At 45.3% G+C, this 17364-nt stretch overlaps 1 protein-coding gene and 1 pseudogene across 2 annotated transcripts in view; one reads left to right on the top strand and one right to left on the bottom strand.

Moving 5' to 3' along the window:
• MAPK10 (mitogen-activated protein kinase 10) overlaps positions 1 to 17364 on the top strand; it is a 111878-nt gene that overhangs the window by 9988 nt on the left and 84526 nt on the right. For both annotated transcript variants that reach the window (XM_066631610.1, XM_066631609.1), the window contains exon 2: positions 10590 to 10759. In XM_066631610.1, the coding sequence (XP_066487707.1) occupies positions 10590 to 10759 (170 nt within the window). The remainder of the gene's footprint in view (positions 1 to 10589; positions 10760 to 17364) is intronic.
• On the bottom strand, positions 5742 to 5858 carry LOC136656363 (5S ribosomal RNA; annotated as a pseudogene).

Genomic DNA, 17364 nt, shown 5'->3' with positions numbered 1-17364 from the left:
TGGCATAACTGCTCTCCTGCTCTCTCTGTCCTCCCCCTGCCCCTGCCCAGGAACACCTCCCTCCCGCCCCCTCCCTGCCCCCCGCTTACCTCAGGGCCTTGCATTTGTGCAGCCATGCCAATGATTCCATCAGCTTCCACAGGCCAGCACTTCTCTGAGCGCCAGCCCGGCTTCCTCCCGAGGAGGCGCACATGTTTCTTATGCCACGTTTGCGACTCTCCTGAGCCAGTGCAAGGGACTTGTGCACAAGGCTGGATTGCACCATTAAGCATTCTAAAAGGCTGCCTGACTCCCTCATATGCCCCCGAATATTGCTGGATATGTGATGGGGCTAATATAATTCAGTGTCCTGCATCTCTTCTTGGAAGGTCAGACCTGGCTTCAGTCACCCATGCTCTAGGTCTGGATGGGAGTAAAATGTTAAGGCTTCCTTAATCCCCCCACCGGTTTTACCCAGTTTTCTGACCTAGAATGACTCCTCCCTGGGGCTATGTTTCACATAATGTGTAGTTTGACCCCTTTCGGTGGATATGAGAGTTCGGGCCTATTCTACCATGGCATAGTGACTTAGGAGCATGCTCCCATGAGAAGTCCCTTGGCCCTGTTTTTGCTGGCCTTTGGCAGGGCGCAAAAATAATTTCATTTCAATGCCTCTTTTTAGTGATGTGTTAATAACAGCCACAGTTTTGTTCCCTTTTATTTCTGCTGTTTTACCTTAGATTTTATATTTATTGTTATGGTTGTTGCTCGTTTTTCTAAGCCATTCTGCTTTTTGGAAGAAAAGAAGAACAGGATGTAAACACTTGAAAATGAGTAAAATATTAAGAGTTCTGGGTGTAGCTTAGTGGCTTAGAAACTGAGCTACAAATCAGAAACTTCATTAGGCAAGCCATTCCCTCTCATCCTTAGTTCCATAGCTGCAATATGGGTGTAATAATGGTAATCATATTAGGCTCTTATAAGGATTATACCAAGTTGTGGAAGACTTTGAGCCCTTGGAAATTGCAATACAGGTGGGCCCTCATTACGTGCAGGTTTGGAACCTGTGAATTTGACTCAGTGCAGGTTCCAAATCTGTGCTGGAGGGCCTCACCTGACCTTCTGGATGTGACCAGAAGTGCCTTCTAGTTGTGTCTGGGAGGATTTCTGAGGACTGGGGAGGCCGCGCACCAGAAGTGCCTTTCTGGAAGTGCTAAAACCAGAAGTGCCTTACCTCTGGCGGGCTTCCTGAAACCCAGAGAGGATGCACATGGCCTCTACAGGTCTCAGAAAACTTTGGACATGACCAGAAGATGCTTCTGATCACATCCAGAGGTTCTGTTGGACCCAACCCATCCAAGGATTCCATTATCCATGCGTTTTGGTATCCGTGGAGAGTTGGGAATGGACCCCATGTGGATACTGAACTCCAGCTGTACTAAGTAGTATTCTTGCAGGCCTTCTACAAAAGATATTCTCCATGAAGTCATTCAGATCCAGAGGGACAGGTCTCTCCAAATTTGGAAGGGCCCAGTGGACAAGTAGTTATCAAGCCCTCCATGTTATGTGGTCGATTGTGCTAATGTTGTCTTTTGGAAAGCCTTTCTTGGAAGCCCTTTGTTTTCTAAAAAGAGAAAAGGAACTCTGTCTCTCTGAGATCTTTTTGTAGCTTCCTTAATAGCGAGAGCCTATAAAAATATCGTCAGAAGTAAGTCCCACTGTATTCAATGGGGAATACTCTCTAGTACAGTGTTTCTCAAATGGTGGATCACAAGCCAATTTCAGGTGGGTCCCCATTCATTTCATTTTTAATATGTTAGACTTGATGCTACCATGATATGTGACTGCATTTGGGGAAGTGCTGTAGATCTGTACTTTTAACAGGTTACTATATGTATGCTTCTAACAATGATAGTAAATGGGACTCCTGCTCCTGGGTAAGTGTGGGTAGGATGCAGGCTAGGATTGTTAAAATTTTTCCTGCTTAATTATGTCACTTCCGGTGATGACATCACTTCCAGTGAGTCCTGTCAGATTCACATTCTAAAAAGTGAGTCCTGGTGCTAAAAGTTTGAGAACCACTGCTCTAGTAAATGAGTTTAGGATTGCAACCTGAGCTGCTCTATAACTTTGACCATGCTGATGGCGGTCTAGTGTAACGACATTGGCTCTTTGATACTACAAAGTAGAAAATAATTCAAAGAAATGGGTGGAAATGCTCTAAAACCATTGATGTTTTTAATAGTTAAACATCAATGCCCCGTGAAGTTAGTCATTAAAATGGGTAAATTGACCTTGTCAAGGTCAGTTAGCCTTTGTTTTGCTTGAGGACACAGAGTGTTCTGGGACAGGCAGTTATCTCCCGAGAATGACCACTCTGCTGGATATTTCTCCGTAATTATAGGTAGCTTATTGAAGGAATGTGTTTGAAACTCCCAAATAAATGTGTGACTTCAAACAGGTAATATGATTTCAGAGAAGCAATTAAAAATTTTACGGAAACACATAATGAACAAAGAACTCTTCCTCCCCCCCCCCCCGTTTGCTGTTTCTCTTCCCAAAGAAAACGATTTGGGGACAAACCTGTTCTCTCTGTGCAGATGGGGGAGTAGAGAGGTTTCTTCTGTGCCAGAAGCAGTAGCGTAGGCAGATGCAGGCAGCAGCATGGTAAGTATAGCAGGAGCCGCAATGCGTGTCAGCTGTTCTTCCCACGTGCTGTCTGAGCCATTTGGGGCAGCAACAGCAATGCTCGAGCACAGAGGTGTCCAAACTTTTTGGCAGGAGGGCCGCATCATCTCTCTGACGCCGTGTCAGGGGCCAGGAAAAAAAATAATTCATTTGCATTTCAAATTTGAATAAATTTACATAGATAGATAGATAGATAAGACCTTTATTGGCATACAGTTGGCATCCTTCAGTCTTCTGGGTAAGGTTGATATGGAGGATAGACTGTTTCCCATGTAGCAAATCCCCCCTCTCCACGTTGCTGAAATGGTCCAGTGGAAAGGCAGAGGCCAATACGGTTGGTTCCAGCGGCGTCGCAGGAGTTGCCAGAACGTGACTGTGTTCAGCCATGAACTGCCTCTGGGACTCCGGCTCCGGATTTTGCCTCGAGGTTGACTCCTGAAGCCTTTTCCATAACTGGATGTAGCCACAAGGCAGTGGAGGTTTGGGATCAGAGTCTTCCTTCTCTCAGATGAGCTGCCTTCCCAGGCTGACGAGTCCCACCTACCCGGTGGCTGTTTAGTTACCTCTTACAACAAGTACAGCCAAACCGAGGGCCTATTCTTATCCCCAGCCCCCAGGGGAAGTTGGCATACATAACAAACACAAACACAACCACCCAACAAAGAGAACAGTAGTGAGTATAAGCCTATGATATATAAGGATACATAGTATCTAAATAAATCAGGTATACTTGTCCCATGTAGAATATACTGGCCTAAGATATAGAATATACTGGATAGCCTCTCAAGGGTCTGCTTGCCACCATCAGCTACAGATAGACTACCATCCTCTCGGTTATAGGACTGAAGACATCATTCAGTCATTATGGCCTATCACAGCCATCAAGAATTTTGAAACCATTTTCAACTCTGAGGGTGAGCAATCATTTAATAATAGCTTAATTTTGACCATATCTGGAAGACTCACCCTATTAACCAGAATGGGCACTAGATAGGTGGAGCGGGCACTATTATGCCGAGAACAGTAGAAAAATATATGTGGAAGAGATTCAACTGACCCCATGTTACAAGGGCAAAGATGGTCTTGATAGGGAATCTTACTATATCTCCCAGCTGTCACCCTTGAGGGAATAATGTTGAACCTTGCCAGGGTTATGGCACTAAGTTCTCTGGGGTCTGTCAGTGAAAAAAGATAAATTGCCATTTTCCCAAACTGGTATGGGATGGAATGATATAAGGGCGAGCAAACCTTTGTTGCCTGTTCGCTAAGATTTTGAAATTCAATATCCAACAGTCTGACTGTGATGCTCCGATAATTTACATAACTGAATATGTTAGAGATGGAGCTTATATGACTAAACGACGGTCTTGCAATAGCTCAAGGCCTATAAAAGGCCTTGCACAAAGCAAAGCCAGCCTTTCCTTAGCTGCTGCTGCTGCATCACAGATGTGAAACAGCAAGCAGTGGAGGGAGCTCTTGTCCTACAGCTCACGTGAGAGGTTGAACAGTTGGCTGTCACGCTGAGAGCACGTGCATCAGGCCAGTGCAGGCTCCAGCAAGTCTCCAGAGGGCCAGAGGCTCACTGGAGACTGAGGGGCTCCCACAGGGCCGCATTGGGAGTCCTCAAGGGCCGCAAGTGGCCCCAGGGCCAAGGTTTGGGCACCCCTGCTCAAGCACAACCCAGGCATGTTGCTGTCACTGCCCTAAATGGCTCAGATGGAGAGTGGGAGGAGCTGCTTATACAGCACATTGCGGCATGTGCTGTACTTGGTGCCGCCCATCAGCTAAGCTACTGGCCAGAAGTGCGTGACAGCCTTAGGTAAGAGGCTTGGGGCAGATGGGAGGGCTTTTTGGAGCATCTGCAAAGCGCTTGCTGGAGCTCTGCCCACTTAACTGAGTCTCTGACCACTGCAGGGACCAATGGCAGGGGTCTGGGGGTCCTGCGCATACCACCAGACACCATCTTAAGTACCTCCTTAGTACGAGTACCACTGGTTGAGAAACACTGTGCTAGAGGGTGCTATCTTTCAAAGTTTCCCGTAGGTCTTCTTGCTGCAGTGGCTTGTAGGTGGAATTGTTTTCAAACATATAATAGAGAAAGAGCAGCTTGAATATGGCCTGTTCTCCTGTTACCCAGCAACAGATAGCAGCCCTTATTAGCTTTTATAAGGTTAAAAATTTTTGAATTGACTTGATTTTCTTTTACATAGAAAAATCATAGAGCTCCGTTTTGCTCCCCCTGCCGGGAATGACTCCGAAGGGAGGGGCCGCTTGCCCGCCTCGCTGAGGCTCCCTGCCAGCCTCCGCCCCCTCTCCAGCTACGCCATTGGATCTAATGTTTGGATGGTGACTGCTTGTGAACACCATGCAGTGCTACCTTGTAGTCCATGTTGGCAGAAAGATGAGGCATTCATTTACTAAGCAAGTAAGGGCACAAGCCTAAGCAGGCCTACTCAAAAGTAAGTCCTATTGGGATTTACGCCCAGGAAAGTGAGGTTAGGATTGCAGCCTAAATGTTGTATTATGGATTGTGTATGTTCATCGGTGTGTTAGGAGTAGGGATTAATGGAACATTGTTTCTGCCTTACGGTCAGGGATTGGACTGACTAGATGAGGGCAGGTGATTTATGGGTACATTTAGGGGCCCCCAAGCCTGGAAAGATTTCTGCTTCCCCAAAGAGCAGATAATCTAAATAATCTAAATTAGTGGTTCCCAAAGTCCTCCGTGGGAACCATGTTAAGTCTTTGAGGGGGTGGGGCTGCAACAGTGACACGATCCCCCAGATCATGCTGCTGCTGGGACACAAGGGGTTTTTTCTTAACTTAGGTAGCACTGGCCTCTGAAGGGTCTGGGAAGCCCCGCAGAAGCCTCCATAGGGCTCCCCAAGCCTCCCATCAACTAAAAATAAAGATTAGAAAATGATCCGAACTTCTCTATCGGAAGTGGTTTCCAATATCTATTTTTAGTTGTTCGGAGGATTGGGAAGCCCTGTGGAGGCTTCTGTGGGGTTCCGTACACCCCATGGAGGCTGGTGCTTGGTTGGCAACCTTCAGTCTCAAAAGACTATGGTACAAGCTTACAGCACCCAGTATTCCCAGGCGGTCTCCCATCCAAGTACTAACCAGGCCTGACCCTGCTTAGCTTCTGAGATCAGACGAGATCAGGCATGTGCAGGGTAACAGTTGCTAGGCTACCTCAGGTTATTAAAGAAAACCCCCCTTCTGTCCCGGCAGTGGCACGATCCTGGTGATTGCTTCACAAGCTTCCCCTCTTCCCCACCCCTTAAAGGAGCATTGGCCAGTGCTTTCCAGTCTGGTGGGGCATGGCCCACCAGTTTGAGAACTGCTGATCTAAATATTTAGATGATCAATGAATTATTATATTGTGGCAGCGCAGGACTACTTCGGCAGAAGGTAGGATATGGCTGCCCTGATTGTAGCCCTTGGGTCGTACATTGCCTACTATAAATTAGGATGTTGCTTTCTTCTTTATTTGGTCTTTTCAACCCTATGAGTCTGTTGGGGGAGATGTGACACAAAATCAACAGGGGTGTCTACATATATAGACAGAAGCTGCATTCTTTAACTCAGTTTATTAAAGTGATGCGAGAGCTGCTGATGTGTTTTGGGATTGACCTCCTTTGTTGGAAAATACTACGGACAAACTCTGTCTATAAGAATTATTCTACTTACTGTGATCGGAATGTTCAAAATATGAACAATCCATAGCTAACATACAGGCTTACTTTACTCTGTAAAGTACTCTGTGGAGGCTTCCTGGAGTCCCTGCACGCCGGGTTTACTCTGTAAACTCTGTAAAACACTGTATTCATAGTAGCCTTGACTGGCTTTTCACTACCTTGTAGCGAGTAGTACTGATACTAATAATAAAGGCTACTTTATTATTAAAGGACACTTTATATTTTTAAAAAAATACAAGGAAAGTCCACAGGGCACTAGATTATGTCATTCCAGCTGTACTGCAAACATGCCACTCCCAACCTCCAAGTCCTTTTGGGAGATTCTGGCTGGTTCTTCTCCCCATTCCTCCTCCTACACTTTTCCAGCCTATAAATACATAATCCTGCTGGGTGGCTTGAAAAAAAAAATTCAAAACTCTTAAGTAATTAAAAGGAAGCTAATCTTGGCAATTAGCATGTTCAGTCTCATGGAACCATCTCTCTCTGCCTGCCCCCCTCAAGCGCTGTTGCAAAGCACAGAAGCCCTGTTCTTTCTGCCCCTCCCTCCCCAGCTTAGTGACAGTGATCTCCATATGCCACCTTCTGTGTTTTGTTTTGTTGTTCAGTGCTGTTTTTTAATCACACAGCCTAAAGAGAACTAGACTGAAGGCTTGGGAAGGTAGCTTGTGACAAGGAGATCAATTTAGAAATGTGGGCCGTGTGTGGTTTCTATGTGTGTGTGTCTTCTAAGAATGTGTTCAGCATTTTTTTTTCCCCAGTTCACATGGAGAGAGAATATTAATCCAAGGGTACAAAAAATGTTCTGGAGCATTGAAGGCGGGTGATAGTTTGGAGCATCTGCTTTGCATGCAGAAAATCCCAGATTAAGTCCTTGGCAACAGAAGGGTGGGAAAAATCCCTGTCTGAAGCCCTGGAGAGCCACTACTAGATAGACAATATTGAGCTGGATGGACAGTGTTCTGACTTAATATAAGGTACTCTCATATGCACACATTTTAACTCTTGATATCGATAAACTGAGATAAATATCAATAAACTGCTTCTAAAGCTGGGTGTTTGTTTTTTTCCTGAGGAAGTGCTGAATTTTCTGGAAATGTAATATTGCGTGAATTTTTTTTCTCATCTTATTACCTACTTTTCCTGTTTGTTACTACTGGGTCCTTTAATCTTTTTTTGCAATTTGTATATGATTTTTTTTTTTTTTAACTGGGAACTCTTGAACTGGAGATTTCAAATCACATTTCCTTCTCCCTCTGAGTCAAGGGGCCTACCAATAATATAGGGTTTGTCACATAGGAGCTCAAAAGTTTAAGCTGATAACATTAAAGAATGGTTATAACGTATAGCTCTTTTCAATAGAAAAGTTTATAAAGGGGTTTTCGTAACTGAATAAGCAGTTCCCTGTCCCAAAAGGGTTCACAATCAGGGCCCATGAGAGGGGGGGTAAAAGGGGTCAAAAATGGGGCCCGGGAGTCAAAGAAGGGGGCCAGGAAATTTCCTGGGATCTTATATTTTCCTATCTCACCTGGACTCACTGCCTGCATGGGAAGCTGGGTAAGTGGCTGCTGCAGCAACTGAAAGCTATATGTGCTGGGTTACGGAATGCACACATGACACTCCTTAACCCAGTGTCAAATCTGGGAGGAAACTGGCCTGCGACAGTAGCTTTTTGGCATGTAGATCTGCTTGCCATGAAGGTGTGTATAGTATAGGAGCTCAGAAACACAGTCGCGAGGCTGCAGCTGCTGCAGGAATACATTTTGGTGCAAACAGGACACTTTCCATTCTAGTGTGAGCCTAAATACAATGGTGCTAATTTTCAGCATGATTTTCTATATTTAAATTTTTTTAGAGAGACTTAGGAGCGTGTTTGTGGTTTTCCATATTACTGTATCTAGCTGTTGACACTGCACGGGAAGGTAGGCGTGGGCTCTGCATTGGGAAGCCCAGTAGACCTGGCCACCAAAGACTTTTCTGACTGTCACCACCCTCCCCCTGTCCTGATTTGCCCCCTCCCTATCCATCCCACCTGTGTCACCACTCTCCCATGCTCTGTTTCATACCCTCCCCTCCCCCTTTGGGAAGGGGCCCCAAAGAAACTTTGTACCCCGTGATAAAATTCCTTTCAGAGGCCCTGCTCACAATATAAGAAGATGCAGAAGAAACGGCGGAAGGAAACTGGAAAAGATCCTGTGTTGGGGCAAAGAGGCACAGTTGCTGTCTCCTGCTAAATAGATGAGGAGGACCACTTTAGAAAGTGCCTCCTTGCCTAGTTAGCAGGGTTAGCTGTGGCTGCTTTGCTAATGCTTACCACTTCTGTCTTTTGCACATGGTAGCTCCCCTGTGGGCCTTTGCACTAGCCCGTCATGATGGGAAGTGGTCAGATTGGCGTCACTCAAGTAACATACTTCTCAATGTTTATTTATTTGGAGCTTTAATATCCTATCGTTGGTCTGAAAAGTCTCATCGAGGCTTGCAGTGTAACCAAATGATGTTCAGTGTTCTGTTAATTACACACAAGACTGGCAAGTTCTAGTAGCAGCAAACGAGCCAGGCAACCCATTGATCATCAGCTGGGGATCACAACAGGCAGAAGGGGGAAAGTGGCTGCCATGAATAGTGGGGATGTGAATCAGGCCAAACGGTTTGGACATAATTGCAACGGATAGAGTCCTGGGTTTGGATATGAATGCAGATAAATAAAGCCTCATGACAATGATGATGGGAAAATGGGCTCACTAGCAAATCACTGCGCCCCCCCCATTGGTGGACCCTGTGTTTATTAAAAGGAAAGTCACTTTCCACATCCTCAGAGTGCTTTTCCTTATTACCCTCAATCAATATATATATAAAGCATCAAAATATGTAAAGAGCAACTCCTCTCATAAGTTTCCTTCCATTTATGTTTACAATGGGAGCATTAATGTGAAAGACGTGGTTGTAGTCCTTTTTAGGAATACATGTGGCCCATGTTATCCCCAGGTTCGGTATGGATTTCTTCATCCCATGGATTTCTTCATCCCTGGGTCCCCGAACCCGCAGTGTGAGCCAATCTGGAGGCTCTGGTGGCAAAAGGATCTGTGCTCCCTGGCCTCCAGAGGTTCTTCTGAAGCCTGCAGAGGTCACACATGTCCCCCCCACGGCCTCTGCAGGCTTCAGAATGAAGCCCGGAGTCATTTAAAGGTTACTTGTGGTTTTCGCCAAGAACTGGAAGTTACCTTTAAATGACTCCAGGCTTCATTCTGGAGCTATGGATAGGGTCCTTGATGGGTCCGTGAAGCCAATCATATCCCACAGTTGGGAGGTAGGTCATTTCGCTCTCTCTTCCCTACATCCCATATTAAAACCATGTTCCACAATCAATTCGAATGCATCCAAGAATACCTCATGTTGTCTCTTTTTGCTGTTCTTCCCCAGCCTGAATCAGTGAGTAGCTGAGGGATGATTTTAACCAGTAAATTGCTGAGTTAAACTACCTTTCCAATGTTGTGGCTCTGATTCACAGCTCCTTCACTGCAGCGACATTCCAGTTTAGAAACTGGGAGATTTAGGGCCCAGTCCTATCCAGTTTTCCAGTGCTGGTGCAGTTGTGCCAGTGGGGTGTGTGCTGCACCCTGTGGTGGAGGGGCAGTCACTGGGGCCTTCTTAAGGTATGGAAACATGTGTTCCCTTACCATGGGGCTGCATTGTGGCTATACTGGAGCTGGAAAATTAGATAGGATTGGGTCCTTAGTCATGGATCCTTGTCTTCTCATCTGGCTGTGTTCTTAATCCTAGTCTGAAAATTCCGCAACCTCTCTCCAAAGATCTAAACACCAGCACACGTTTTGCAAAGGGAATAATTTCAAGGCGTTAGGTTAATGGAAGTCAAAGTTACAGGATGTAGTGTGGCTGCAAAATGTGAAGTCGGCGGATTACAGAATTTGCAGGAGCGTTTGGAGGTGAACAGTCTATTCTCTGGGTGCTCTTTGGACAAGCTGGAATAATCTGAAGGACAGTTTCCTCATTTCAATATGATTTGATGTGATTTCTAGAAAGATCATGTGAAAGTCATTAAGAAAGCGAGCTGTCAGCATGAACCACTCTGACAACAAGCCTGAAATGACAGGACGGGTCACGTTTGAGAGACTGGGTGTCTGTTCTATTTCATTACTATGCCGATAGTTTACCGGCTTTCTGTTTTCTTTCTCTCCTTTCCCCCCTGCTTTGTCTCTGTGACAGGGATTCGGGAAACAAGTGGATGTGTCATATATTGCCAAATATTACAACATGAGTAAAAGCAAAGTTGACAACCAGTTCTACAGTGTGGAAGTGGGTGATTCGACCTTCACAGTTCTCAAGCGCTACCAGAACTTAAAGCCAATCGGCTCTGGGGCTCAGGGAATAGTTTGGTAAGTATCCATAGGACTTGTGTATGCCTTTATTTGTGGGGGTTTTGCTTTCATGCTTGAGAATGACGTATGCGGCCACATGGAGTACTGCATAATTAGCCAACGTTGAATATTGCCCCAAACTGCAGAAAACAGCACATAAATGACAAATGTTCTAAGGTGGGGGGGGGGGAGTTGGCATATAATTTAAAGTCACACATCTCTTTGAATTTGCCAGCCTGTCTGGCTATTGTCTCCTCCTCATTTACTTAGTTGGCACAAGCAAGAGTGATACCATCTGGAAACAGAGGAGAAGGGGAAAGAAATAGACTGTTCTTATAGAAACTCTGACCTTTCACTTGAGAAAAAACCTCCCCTCCCATGTATCCTTTCTCCCTTAGAAACAACACAGGCGGTGCTTTTCAAACTGCGGGCCCCTGGCTCACCAGTGGGTCATGTCCTAATTTTTGGTGCTTCATGCAACTGATAGGGTAGATTAGGCTATATGCATCAAGAGTCAGAGGCTTGAGTGGCTGGTAAAGTGAAACCTTTTTTTAAGGCTAAGAAATCTGAGAAACACTGACCCGGTTGAAAAGGCTTGATTTCCTCTGTGTCAGGCATCTCTTCATGATTTCAGAGACAATTGTGCCATTCCACATTGTTAGTTCAGATCTGTTTGCTTACCTAGCAATTAGTCCTTCTAAGAAAGTGACAAAGTCTAAGACCAAGCAGTGTTGGTGTAACAGTGTGTGCAAAGGTATCATTTTGCCTCAATCCCAACCAACTTTCCAGCAAGGGAACAAACATTGCCTTACCCTGAGGAGGTCTCCATGACTGCCCCCCCTCAACTGCAGGATGCAGCATATGCCCCACTGGCACTGCTATACCAGTGCTGGGAAGTTGGTTAGGATTGGGCCCTTTGTCTCTGAATTACGGGCCACATTAGATGCTATAAGGGCAGCCATATTTATTTTTCATGTCTGCCCCATTGACAGCTACAATGAAGGATTGGAAAAGGGCTGTCTGTTTTTTTTACATCAAAAGAAAAACCCAGGTAAGGACAGCTGATGAGACATCCTGTTTACCTGTCATAAATGTTCTTCTGCACAGATCTGTCCTGCATGTAGAAATTGTACCTATCAAGAGATCAGTGTATGGAACTTACTCATTGGAGTCTTCTCCCAGCAGCAGTGCAAAGAACATCCCAAGCAGACCTAGTAATTCCTTCTCTCGGTGCTCTGAAAATGGCCCAGGTCTGCCAAGTAATAAATCTCATCCCATATCATTTTGAAGCTGTCAGAAATGCAGGTTTCCAAGTGGATGTGGCTGGTAATTCTTTTTCATGGTAAAAAAAGAATAGAAAACTCCTGACATTTTAGTGAAACATATGAATATCATAAAGGCTGTGTTATAAAACATAGAGAGTTAATAAATCTTGCAGAGTAAATAATCAGATCTTTTGTTGTTTATGTAAGGGTTTCTTTGATTTATTGTTTCTGCTGCCATACAGGTTGCTTTTTGCTTTCTCCCACCTCTAGGTTCTGCTTTCCAGTCTTCAGTTATCTTCTTTTAAACAGACAAAAAGCAAATGCATATTTTGGGGGGTTGGTGATTTTAGTTTTGCTTTGAGTTTTTCCTTTTTTTAAAAAAAAAATTATAAATATCCTTCCCCATCTGTAAATTCTCCACGTTGCCATAAATTTAATGGACTGCTATGCTACCAGAACACATAGTGTTGGGGGCTGGAGCTGTAACTTGGATGGAGCCTGAGGGGCATCTGCTCTGAGCACCTCACCAAGAGGGGTTGCACGATGGCTCCGCCTTAGTTACGGAGGAGGTGCTGGCTGCTTCCTCCCCCCAGATCTTTCTCTTGTGGATGCTCCCCCTGAAGGGGGACCTCCACAGGAGAACAGGCAGCACAAAGCTGCCAGCACCTCCTCTGGGGGGAACCTGGAAGTGACTGCCTTGTGCCTTGTGCTGCATCAAGCACCCCTCCTCTAGGGAGAACCCGGAAGTGGCTACCTTGTTGCTGGGGCAGTCGGCCACACGTAACAACATACTGACACGTGACATCACTTCCAGGTTCTCCCTAGAGGAGAGGCACTTGCTGCTTCGTGCTTCAGGGGGTTCCCTCCTCTTCCTTATATGACGCTCCTGATCCTCTAAATAAAAATAACCTTGTTTATGTTTGACCGTTCTTACAGGGTTGTATTTTGCTGGTCAGAAGCCAGAATTTCCTTTTGGCAAGTACGTTTGGGCCACAGTTAGTAGAACATCTTGTACTTGAATCTGCACAGTTTAGCTTGATGTTAGTTTCTGTCTTGGTAGAGCATGGAGTATGTTTCTCTCTGGGAAAGAAAGTGTCCTACAGCCAAGTGCCTGAGACCAAAGTAGTGCATTCAACCATCTCAGATGTGTCTCATTCAAAGGAGGATGTGGTGACAGTGACCAGGTGCCCAGCCCAGTGAGAAAAGACATATGCCTGCACTTTCTGTTCTGGTATGCTACAGCCAGATATATATAAAAAAAGAAGGCTCACAGTGCTATGAAGCACTTTGAACACTCTTTTTATGTTTTGTCTGTTTACAGCCCATGTGGCAATTGTAGGGGCCAGACCGCTGTTGGTCTGCAAGGCTGGTCCTGGATGTTTGCTTGCTTTGGAGCATTGAACCCAATGAGTGGCATGTGGGAATTTAACTGAGGTTTTTCTAAACCTTGGCTCCCTTTCCCACATGATGTGAAAGCAGCATGTGTGAAGTAATTTATGTAACTCCTGCATCCATTTATCTTCTGACATTATTCTGCCTTTCCCTCTTGTTTACAATATGGGCTTGTTTGCCATGCCTGAATTTCCAGAGAGACAGCATGCTAGCTGGCTGTTTCCTATTCTGCCTGTGCTGTGCAAGTCTGACTGGCTAGAAGGGACCATTGGGGAGAAAGTGATAGTGTGGAGGAGAAGGACCTAAGAATCTAGTATACCAACCATTAATTGTACCATCTGTTTCCTGAATGCTTGGCTGTAAATGATGCTTCTGGCAGAGACGGTATCCAACTATCGCACTCTCCAGCCTGAATACAGAGCCAACAAAACAGCAAATTATATTTAGTTAAATTCAAAATTAAAACTTCACACTTTGTTTAAACCATCCGGACGTTTTGCTGCTGGTGGTGGCTACATTCCAGAAAGTCCTGCCCAAATTCCACATGTCCCCAAATACTCCAGAAGGCTGGTGAGGAAAGACTGCAGACTCCATCAGATAGTCCTGTTTTTTTTTGCAGCTTATTCAGAGTTGGATTCTTTATAGCCCAGTCCTATCCCTAGCGACTCCACTGGGTGCAGTGGAATCAAAATGGCTACTGTTGCATCCAGTGGTGCCCCAGAAGTCTCATTGGGGGAAGGGGACTTTCGACCCCTTCTCCCAGGGAAAGCCCCAAGCCACACAATGGGGCTTCTCAAGTCTGTACAGACTATTTCACTGGCTCAGAGTTGAGAGTCCTTGTGATGGGCTGGAAGGCCAGACCTCCACCTTTCCCATCCCAATTCATCCCCCCACCCCAGAAAATGCCTCCTTCCACCCTCCCCCCAACCTGGAACACCTCCCCCCCCCCGCCTCAACAAATCTCTCTGCCACCCGTATTTCTACCCTTGCTCCGGACAGCATGGGGCGGATATGCAGCTGGCACTGGCCCGGCGCCAGCACTGACCCAGCAGTGAGTGTTGTGGGCATGCCTTATGGCATGCTTACAACACACAGCGCCGGCGTAAGGCCAGTGGGTTGAGCTCACGATTAGGCTCTTAGCAAACAGACAAACAGAACTCTGACTTCTGGCTAATTGTGTTGGAATGGGATTCTTTTTCTTAAACAGTGCTATGAAAATAATCATACAATGGAGAGGGTTGGAGGGCAGAGTCAGTGTTGCTGGCCCTTCAGCCTTTGCTCTGTTCAGAATATAAGCCTCTCTAAAAATTAGTTGCTGATTAGGGACCTAGACTCAGCAAAATGATGATTCACTAACATAGACCAAGCACTATGAAAATGCAGAGCCCTCCAGAATAGGATAGCCTTCCTTGTTTCTTTTTCCCCTCCACAATTGAGTAAACGGCAATGCGGTTTCTGTGCCAAGAGATGGTAAACAGCTGCTTCCCTCTCCACCCCTTAATTTTTTTTCCCCCTCTTTGGAAGACGATCAAGTGCCGCATTGTTTGAATGGCATTTGGCACCAAGTGTTAATTGTGACATCTGGTTCTAGAATTTTTTTTTTTTTAAAAAAGCACCTCTTTGCCAAACTCATCTTTCTCTAGCTGAGAGCAATGTGAAAAGTGCCGCTGCTGTTAGTGGAGTAGATGTCCTATGTTGTATATTGTCGAAATGGTGTCATTGGCAATGCTTTTTAAAACACAAGTAACTCGCACACACGAGGGGGAGGAACAGTTGTCTGTGGGAACCTTAGTAATGGTCAGTGGTGTGATTGTATAATTCTGTGGTGAAAGGGAAATGGAGACGAGGGTGAAGGTTAACAGAAACTAAAACAAAGGACAGTTCAAACTGGACCTAACTGAATCTGGGGAAAGAAAGGGAAGGTTTTAAGGTTTAGAAAAGGGGGGGAGGGGAAAAATGACTAGTGGAAATGAAAAGAGAAGGACTTAGTCCAGTGTTTCTCAGGCTGTGGGTCAGGACCCACTAGATGGGTCATATCAACCCACAAATCGTATCATATCGACCCACAAATAATACCATCATTATATATCATTGGGGAGGTAATTTAATGCTGAATGCAATGAAACAAACCACGCTAGAATATCTGTATTCGATCAAAATGTGTGGCCAACTGATCAGAATACTATCTATCTATCTATCTATCTATCTATCTATCTATCTATCGATCTATCGATCTATCTATCTATCTATCTGTCTGTCTGTCTGTCTGTCTGTCTGTCTGTCTGTCTGTCTGTCTGTTTGCTTAATAAATTAAATTTGATTTCATCATGGGGGGAGCTACAAAATCCTCTTTTTCCTTGAGTAGCAGATGCCTTAGCTACGCCACTGATGAGGACTGTTGGGGGTAAGAGCTTTTCTTTTGTTTTTCAAAAGTTGTTTTCCCGAATTCAGGGATCTAGAGCAGGGGTATCCAAAGTTTTTGGCAGGAGGGCCACATCCTCTCTCTGACACTGTGTTGGGGAAAAAAAAAGAATTAATTTACATTTAAAATATGAATACATTTACATACGTTTACATAAATGAATATATTAAAGATGAATTTATATGAATGAATGAAGGTCTTGCAATAGCTCAAGGCCTATAAAAGGCCTTGCACAAAGCAAGGCCAGTCTTTCCTTTGCTGCCGTTACTGCATCACAGACATGAAACAACAAGCAGTGGAGGGAACCCTCAGCCTACAGCTCATGCAAGAGGTCAAACAGTTGCTCTCATGCTGAAAGCAGTTGCATCAGGCCAGTGCGGGCTCCAACAAATCTCTGGAGGCCAGAGGCTCTTTGGAGACTGGGGGCTCCCTGAGGGCCGCTTTGAGAGGCCTCGAGGGCTGCAAGTGGCCCCTTGGCTAGGGTTTGGGCACCCCTGCTATATATGCAGTGTTGGGCAGAAATGGTTTAAGGAAGAATGTTAAGCAATAAGCATCCATGCTGCAAGAGGTACTACAGTAAACAAAGGCGCTTGTAATGGGAGCACAGGGGCAGTGGCAATACTAGGGTTTGTGTCACCTGGTATGGGGGGCCAGCATGTCACCCCCGTGATGGACCTCCTCCCATGCAGTGGGTGGGGCAACACCCCTAGTAGTGGGCTTAGTGTTACATCATCTCCCCACTCCCATGGTTTTTTGGCTATAACTTTTGATAGAATAGAAATATTTCAATGCACTTTCATTGCATTCTGGACCTCCTCCCATTGCATGATGGACCTTCTCCCATGTAGTGGGTGGGGCAACACCCTGAGTGGTGGGCCTGGTAATGCCCCATCTCCCCATTCCCATGGTTTTTTTGCTATAACTTTTGATAGAACAGTGATATTTCAATGCTCTTTCATTGCATTCTGCATGAAATTATGCATCAAATGATATATAACATGATGATATTATTTGAAAATACCAAGAACTTAAAAATTTTGACTAGTAGTGGTGTCACCCCCCCATGCATGTCACCCAGTGCGGCCCGCTTCCCCTAGCAATGCCACTGCACAGGGGTTGTCCCCCCCCCCGGATCCAGCTATCTGTAGATAAGTGATACTGGATCCAGGGGCCCTCTTGTATTTGACTCTAGCACGGTTTGTAGTCCAATTGCGCACCCTCGCCTCTGCACTATTTATAGGGGGAAACTTCCATTAATCTAATAAACACAGAAAAGACTAAGGCAAAGAGTAGCTGCTTTATTACACAGGTGAAGTGTGCTAACAGGAAGATGCTTTATATAAGCACAGTAAAGGTCAGTGGCCAGTCATGTCAGTAATGGGAGCGGAAGCAAAGCCAAAAACCTTCTACAAATATAATGGCTCAAGAAGCAAGACACCAGCCAGTGTCCTGGAGGTGCTGCTGATCCTGACACCATCTCAGTTTCTACAAGGGGGAAGTAAATTAGCTGACGTGGCAAAAAGAAACCGAAGACAGGATTAAAA

Source organism: Tiliqua scincoides, chromosome 6 (assembly GCF_035046505.1).
Source record: "Tiliqua scincoides isolate rTilSci1 chromosome 6, rTilSci1.hap2, whole genome shotgun sequence".
In the NCBI taxonomy this organism is placed as follows: Eukaryota; Metazoa; Chordata; class Lepidosauria; order Squamata; family Scincidae; genus Tiliqua; species Tiliqua scincoides.
This window is presented reverse-complemented; position numbering and strand designations above follow the sequence as displayed.